Source organism: Sinocyclocheilus grahami, unplaced genomic scaffold (assembly GCF_001515645.1).
Source record: "Sinocyclocheilus grahami isolate Dianchi unplaced genomic scaffold, SAMN03320097.WGS_v1.1 scaffold37.1, whole genome shotgun sequence".
Taxonomy (NCBI): domain Eukaryota; kingdom Metazoa; phylum Chordata; class Actinopteri; order Cypriniformes; family Cyprinidae; genus Sinocyclocheilus; species Sinocyclocheilus grahami.
The window spans coordinates 4,312,438-4,321,059 of NW_015505216.1; the positions used below are offsets into that span (position 1 = coordinate 4,312,438).

At 38.0% G+C, this 8,622-nt stretch overlaps 1 protein-coding gene across 1 annotated transcript in view; it reads right to left on the reverse strand.

Moving 5' to 3' along the window:
- LOC107581770 (epsin-2-like) overlaps positions 1–8,622 on the reverse strand; it is a 33,740-nt gene that overhangs the window by 15,789 nt on the left and 9,329 nt on the right. The window contains exon 3 of the mRNA XM_016267420.1: positions 1,886–1,998. Coding sequence (XP_016122906.1) covers positions 1,886–1,998 — 113 coding nt within the window. The remainder of the gene's footprint in view (positions 1–1,885; positions 1,999–8,622) is intronic.

The following is an 8,622-nucleotide window of genomic DNA, read 5'->3' on the forward strand; positions in this document are numbered from 1 at the left end:
TCACAGCCACGCGCACACTCACAGTCGTGTGTAAATTTGTCATTTTGCGTGAGAATGATTCTAATTTTAATTGCATTGTGTAAATGGTGACTGATAATGTATTTATGTCGTGCCAAATGAGGCTTGCACAGCCCGAGTGAGTGTGTGTGAGAGACAGCACACACAAAGAAACTCACAGAAATGTATAGATGCATACTGCGGTAGAAATCTTTTTTACAAAATATGATTTAAGCAACATTAAACGGCCATGATGTTTCCCCGAATATTAATATCGACACGACTGCAATGTGACACTGATTTTATACAATAGTATTTAAATAAACAAGAAGTTAAAATAAAGAGACTTAGATTTTAGACAAAATATTGACTGTTTTTGCTCAATTTTGCTGATGAAAATAGTTCCGATCAAAGCCACAGCAGAACTGTTTTGTTTCCGAGCAACACACAGTGGTGTTTCATTACTGAATGAATCCACGTTTTTGAACGAATCGAGTGAGTCAATGATTCAGTGGCCCATTCGTAAAGACAGTCACATGCCTCGTTTCTGAATAAATCAGCCGTTTGAATGAATCGGTTGAATGAATGAATAAATGACTCACTCATTAAAACAGACATTTTTTCAACATTTATTTTTATGTTTAGAAAAATATGTAAAACATTAATCTTATAAAATTATTTATGCATTTTAAATTTTGCAGTGTAAATACATTTATGGCACCTCAGCTTCATCAAAAAGTCTGTGTAGATGCATCTAATGCCACATCAGATGCAGCTTCTGTTTCCTCAGCAGTGGAAAGATAGAGTTTGTTAATACTAATTCCATTTGAATGGTAACAACTCTACAGTTTCTTATTATTCTAACTGAATTAATTGAAACAAAGTAAGAATTTGATGTGAAAGAAGACCCATTTAATAAGGTTAGGGGAAAAGAGTGACCATTTATAAACATAGTGGGAAATGACATCTGTTTTGTTACATACAGCAACTCATTTTAAGTTAACCATTTATTTCTCTTTCCAGTCACAGAGCACTTTATTTTAAGAGTTGTTTAAGTGAGAGAAAATCTGTAACTTAGTCCAGATTGGGGGAATTGTAATGTTTAATAATTTTATGTAAATCATTTTTTTATTTTGCATTGAAATTTGCATAGATTTTTGTTTGTATATGCTGTCAATTATAGTTTTTAGAAAGAAAATCGGAATCGGCAAAAATCAGTATCGGCAGGGCACACTTCCAAAAAAATCGGAAATCGGAATCGGCCAAGAAAATTGCAATCGGTGCATCTCTAGTTGGAAAGATCACACGTGACGTGAATGTATACGTGAAATGTATTTCGCTAGGAAAAAAACATGGCCTTTCCAGCATGATTACGTAATGTGTGAAGTCATGAATGCACATCGCAGAGCTAGTTCAACAGGAGCATGTGTGGTTAAAGCGAATAAAATTTATTTATTTTTTTTAAAGAAAATGACCAATCATTTCACTAGATAAGACCCTTGTGACTCTGCGATCGTGTAGAGCCCTTTGAAGCTGCATTTAAACCACAATTTGGACCCTTCAACCCCTTGGTCCCTGTTGAAGTCCACTTGATGGAGAAAAATCCTGGAATGTTTTCCTCAAAAAACTTAATTTCTTTTCGACTGAAGAAAGAAAATCATGAACATCTTGGATGACATGGGGGTGAGTAAATTATCAGGAAATTTTAATTCTGGAGTGAGCTGATCCTTTAATGTACATCTGTGCTTCTAGGTAGCCCTGCCCAACATTAGAACTCATTGATCCAAAATCCTTCTCATAAACGTACATTAAGCATCACAATAATCAATCATATAATTAGCTGTAGATGTGTCAGCATTTTAGGGTTGCATTGAGTGACATGATGTACCTGCTCGGCGGCCTCTCGGCTCATGGCAAGGGCCAGTTGCAACTGTAGCTCCTCTTCTCCACTCGTCTGAGGTCTGGCTTGCTCCAACTCTGAAGATGCATTGGGAGATGTGGCTAAAAACAAACAAACAAAACACACATATGATGACATTATCATTCAAGCACTGCACTGCTACCACACCCGGCTGGGTTATCTTAAGTCAGGGCACGGGTGAGCCAACATTAGACATTAAAATGACTGTTGAGCGGGTTTTATCAGTTACTCATACACCACGACACAAGAACAACGCAAAATGTTCTTGCTACGGCTCTTATCAATCACTTAACATCTGTCACCAAATGACTAAGTTGTTGTTTAAAAAGGCAAAAGTGAATACTGAATGAACATTCATGAAAGTGTTGCACGTGCCAGGCCAGAATGAAGCAGCCAAACTGGGTAAATCACAACGGCCTACTGATTATAAGCTTGTTGCTAAACCAGCGGACAAGAGTATTTCAATACTGACTGGATTAGGCCAAGCCATGTGTTTAGAAAACACAAGTATCTCTAGCCATTTCGGAGCACATGGATCAGTCGCAGGCCATTGAGAGCCAAAACACCTTAGAAAGTACAGGTCACAAGGCCAGAATTAACACTACGCTCAAAACAACCACAACTGCTCAAACTATTAGCACATGACGTGACAAAAAGAGCTGCACGTTTGTGTTAAGGCTCTGATGTTTTAAGTCACCATCATTAGTCTAGGCATTTTTGTTGTAAGCAGCATCAATCAATAAACTGCTCGTCTGTAATCCATAAGATCTCTGAGAGCCATTAGGCCTAGTCTTGATGTATGGCTTCAGTAACGATCAGAAACACTGGACCTGGAGAATCTCAGTGCCTTTTGAAACACAAGCTTCCCGGTTTCTAAACCCTGAGGGACTAGAAATTACGACCTAAGGGCTTGAGTCAATGGGAAAAGCAGTAGAGGCGAACAGGGGAAATGAGGTAGCGTGGGTGTGGAGCTTCGGTGAGATCACAGATGACATCACAAGTGCTTCCAGTCCGCACCACGCCACCCTTACTGGGCTAAAATGGAAATATGACTCATATGCCAACTGCATGGTTCAAAGTCAATTTCTCAGAATCATAATTTAAATAGCAAGGTTGATTTTTCAATCATAGTCACTGAGAGACCTTTTTTATTACTGGCATAAAGAGTAGTCTACTTTTCTTTTTTAGCTTATTTTGGCCAATAACCACAAATACAGACAGTAAGAGACTGACTGACATGCAAATCAACCAATCTGATTTGAGTCAGCCAGATGAAAAAGTGCCTTCCACGTTTGTATGCAAGCAGACAGTCAGTGAACGGACCGTCTCAATAAATAGTCTCAGCCGGCACAACCAATGGACTTCTTATCCATCATTGTGGGGCTGAGACCAAGACTATTTTATTAATAAATATGGTACTGTTCATCAAATATGCTGACATTGAGGCTACACACAAGCAAAGTGCAACCACTATACACTACCACGCTTTTTTTATTGCCATACCAGCATATGGCTATTTTCGTTACTGTCTGAAACAAAGCGTGGGTGTTTAACTACCTTATTGGCCCGAATATAAGACGACCCCCCTTTTTCCAGATGTACTTTTTGGAAAAAGGCGTTTTAAAAAACAAATCTTGTTTTTTCTCAGTAAAACACATTTTGTCTTCAATTATTTTCATATTGCATATTTTTCCTATTTTAATTTTTGTTTTGAAAGTATGCTAAAAACTGGTAAAATGTACCAACATTCACATTTAAAAAATATACACTTTTTGATAACATTTAAAAAAAATAAATAAAATAAAATAAAATAAAAAATAAACCAACAACAGGTAGCCCATCCAAATTAGGACATTTAGGCTATCCATCTAATAGTAGCCTACCAAAATCTTATTAACAGTAGAAGTTAAATCTTACTGTAGTCTTCAAATCTGGGTACTGTCTTACGTTTTAAAATCACAAAGGGAGTTTGGTCCCATCAGGCTAACGTGACAGTCACGACTTCATTTCCAGCGTTATCGTTGACATAATTGCAAAGATATTATTTAAACTGAGCTGGATGCTGACATCACTGAATTCAATGATGAACTGTCTTTAACTGAAAAATGAGTGTTTACTATTGTCACTTTGCATTATTGACACTATTTTCCTAATTAATGCTGTTCAGTTGCTTTGACACAATCTGTATTGTTAAAAGGTGACAGTTACGACTCATGCAGCTGTAAGGTTTTCTTTTTCTTTTGTTTTTACTCGCGATCTTTACAACACGCATTACATTACATATTTCATGGCACACTCGTTTTATGCGTATTTGGCGCCACCTATTGTTGTGGGTGTATTATTGACATGTTAAAGTCTAGACCCTGAATATAAGACGACCGCGTTTTTTCAGATGCATTTCCAAGAAAAAAAACATTGTCTTATATTCGGGTCAATACGGTAATAGTTAAGTGTTTAACTACGTAGTCCAATAATTATATCAGTTATATCTGAAATATATGTATTTATATCCAGCAAAAAAGCACCAATGTTTTTGCAGTTTGGAGGCATGAGCAGAGTTTGGCTGCATTATGTTGGTTGGCACAAAGGTAGGGATGCTCCGATTGATCGGCTACCGATCACTATCGGCCGATAATCACGTTGGGATGATCGCTCGGCGGTCTCTAAAAGGCCGATCTCAAAAAACTGATCTCAAGCTGATGCTGCCGTGAGAGGTTTGGCACGGCATGAAGTGGCACCGTCTCAGTCTGGCGCGGGTGAAATAATAGGTACTCACCTTCATATTTTTTCATTAAATAACTTATAAAGTAATTTGAAAACCTTGTGAGACGTAATTTCACAAACAGCGTGAGTGAATCATCGCTCTCTCTCTCAAAATACGCAAATGTCTTCAAATCACCACATCGCTTCTACCTATAAGCGAGCTGCACGCTGCACAGTTGACACAGGAATTGTCACTTGCACAATCGAGGCAGTGTCACATCGTCACTAAAGTTGATAAATTGCATTTCTTTTTAATTCTTGCCTGTGTTTAACCATTCAGCGGTCGCGCGCTCATGCACACTAGCAGCAGACACGCATAATGCCAGGTTCACATTACTCCGTTTGCAGTGCATACGTGGTGGGTATTTTTTCCGCGCTCATGTTAACGGATAAAAACGTTCACTGCACACGGTTGCGGTCCGGCAGTGCGTTCAGGAGCGGTGCGTCTGCAGCAGTGCAGAGATCGTATCCACACCGAGTCTACTGCTGCACTGCAAGCGCTGAATTAAAGTAACAGCACATTGTTTGCAGTAAATATGAACATGACTTGACACGAAAATGTAGTAATTACACCATAAATGCATATTATTAAAGTCTACTGTGTTTCACAGTCCACACATGTGGCTTTTTGGCTAGGTTTAAAGGGAAAGAGCACTTTTAGATAAAGAAGGCAATAATAGATGGCACTCGTAGAGGTAGAAAAACAAAGTTCTTTATGAACCACACGATTGCTTGTAATAAAGATTTAAGCAAAGGCAGTAGAGCCGTCTATTTCTGTCAACGGTAAGTTTGTGATAACGTAAGAAAAGTAGTTTAAATGTTTTGCAAATTGCTTGAGCAACTTAATATATAAATCTAGACGTAAATGCAAAAGTAAAAAGCATTGAATAATGTGTTGCTTATATTTATTGTGCTTAAACATGTCTGTGAAAGATTGTATTACTGTACTGTGTAAAAAAATTATTGCAATTCTGAAAAAGCATTTTCAGTGACAATGCTTGGATTTGAAATCAAAATAATGGATAAATGTTGTGTTTGTGGTAAACAGCCACGGATTAGTAGTGGACTCCTGTGTGAAAGCTGCTTCACCTCTCACAAGAGTCAACTAAGAGGGGAATTCCCCCCATTTTCAAAAATGAAATTCAGGCCCTGAATAAATGTCTAAAAATCCTGATTGGAGTATCACTATAAATAGTTATAAATTATAAAAAGAAGGCTTTAAAAATATCGGTATCGGTGATCGGTATATACTACTTTCTGTGATCGGCTTTTAAAAATCCTGATCGGAGCACCCCTATATAAAAGGCATCCAGAATCTATTTTAAACAAGGTCAAGATCTTTCCCGAGCTATTGGTTTAATTTGCTGTCCTTTGGCCAAGAGGGTGTCATTCACTGCTCTGAAAACAAAACTTAGGATCTAAGAAAAATGGTTAACAGCTTGACATTTCACTGTTATGCAGCTTTAAATACTTTGTCTTGGATATGTGCACCTATGAATGTCTCACACAATTTACCAACACAATGAGCTTTTTATGTGCATGAAAATGATAATGGGGGTGTTTTCAGTGTAAGCAAAAGCTTAAAACGTCCCGGACACCATAAAATAATTTTGATTCAATGAAAAAAGGTGCGCACAAGGGGAAAAATGCTTGTTTTGACATCTGATGATGACTTCATATTAAGAGGTTTCTAATTTAGAAACTAAAAAGGTTTTAGAGGTTTTCCGTCAACTGTTTTATAAGCAGTACAGTCACACTTCATTTCACACGACCAGAGAAGTAATACACAGCATGTGAGTTATTTCAAGAACACCTAAAACACTGCTATGTAAAACTGCAAAGGATTTTGTTAATCACTCCAAAAGAGACAATAATTGGTGGCAAAATTGTATATTGTGCTTCAAATTGCAAAAAATAATAAAATATCTAAAATACATGGCCAAAATGTTCTTTCTTTGGTTGTCGAGTAAAAACAAATGCATGCAATGACATAGATAAGGGCCTTTTATTTTTAGCATATATTTTTATGATTTTGCTGGACAGTCATCACGTTTAAGCTAATGTTTACTTGACAAGATCTATGTATGTGTGTTGATGCTTATACACAAATAAAATCATACATTTAATCTGCTCATATAAAGTGACAGAGTCTCTTCAGAAGACTTGGTTTAAACTGCTCAATTCATATGGATTACTTTTACAATGTCCTTTTAGTGCTTTAAGCTTGAAAATATAGTCATTGATTACATAGACATTCAAATGGATTAACAAAAATGAGAGATATTTTTATCTTAATTTGTGCTCAGAGGAAAAATGAAAGTCTTATAGGTTTGGAACTACAGTGTATGTAAATAATGATCATTTTAATTTTTGGTTTAACTATTGCTTTAACTTACATGATCAGTGAACATATATGCAGCTTCCTCCCTGACGTACAGGGCAGAGCAACAGACCTCTGGGAGTTCAGGAATTCTGTCTTCCTGTAATGAGCTGAGGGAAAGGGGTGGGGCGTGAACAGCAGGCAGCTGTCCAGGGCAGACGTACAGCCACCGAGTGCTGCAGGGAGGCACAAGAGAGGATGTGTCTCCTGCAGGGTAACAGCAGACAAGCAGTTTCCTGGTCTGCAGTGTAAAGATTTTGCACCATGCAGTCTGAGCTCCAGGTGTGCAGAGTTTCTCAAAATGTATTCGACAAAGTTGACTCTTTTACAACCACACCAGCCCAGATTTAGTTGTTGGCATTAACAGCAACATTTCAGAGATAATGGAAAAAGATCAGCATGCTACCAACCTTTTATTGTCAGTAAAGGGCTTAATATGGTCCTCAAGAATAATGTAGCCTGTAACATTTAGAAAAGCTTCAGTTCAAGAGCTACAGCGAATGTACCTGCTAACCTACTACACAAAATAAATACCTGACCCTTAAACTAGTCTTAATTTTAAATTAAAATTCTGTCATGATGTGATGCTGCTGACGTATAACCCGGATGCGCTGCACCTTTTTCTCAAGCGGAGGAATGCACACGCATGCGTCATGGTACTGTCTTGAATGTGAATCAAAGACTGACACGGAAGAGAGGAAATTGTTACACACAAAAAGTATTCTCATAGCTTCATAACATTACAGTTGAACCACTGATGTCACATGGACTACTTTAACGATGTCCTTAGTACGTCTCTGGGCCTTGAACATGGTTAGTTGCGTTGCTGTATATGGAGGGTCAGAAAGCTCTCAGATTTTATCAAAAATATCTTAATTTGTGTTCCGAAGATGTACAAACATCTTAAAGGGGTCATATGATGCTTTTTTAAAGATCATTATCTTTAACGATGTCCTTAGTACGTCTCTGGGCCTTGAACATGGTTAGTTGCGTTGCTGTATATGGAGGGTCAGAAAGCTCTCAGATTTTATCAAAAATATCTTAATTTGTGTTCCGAAGATGTACAAACATCTTAAAGGGGTCATATGATGCTTTTTTAAAGATCATTATTTTGTGTATTTGGTGTAACAGAATATGTTGACATCCTTTAATGTTCAAAAAACACATTATTTTTCAAATACTGTACATTATTGTAGGTCCTCTATGCCCCGCCTCTCTCAAACGCTTCGTTTTCTACAAAGTCCCTCCTTCCGACAAGCGCAGTCTGCTCTGATTGGCCAGCTGACCCAGTGCATTGTGACTGGCCAAACACCACAAGCACTCGTCTGAAATATAACGCCCCTTACCATAATCGCGAGCTTCATCTTTCAAAATAAATGTAAAGACAGAGCCCGAAAGGGGAACAGAGTCGCGTGACAGACAGTGATGAAGCAGCTATGTGTGCAGTGCACAAGCCACGGTTAAGACAGCTGACTCCACTTTGATGTGACGCCCTCTCTCTCTCTCTCTCTCTCTCTCTCACACACACACACACACACACACACGCACGACAACACCCCGC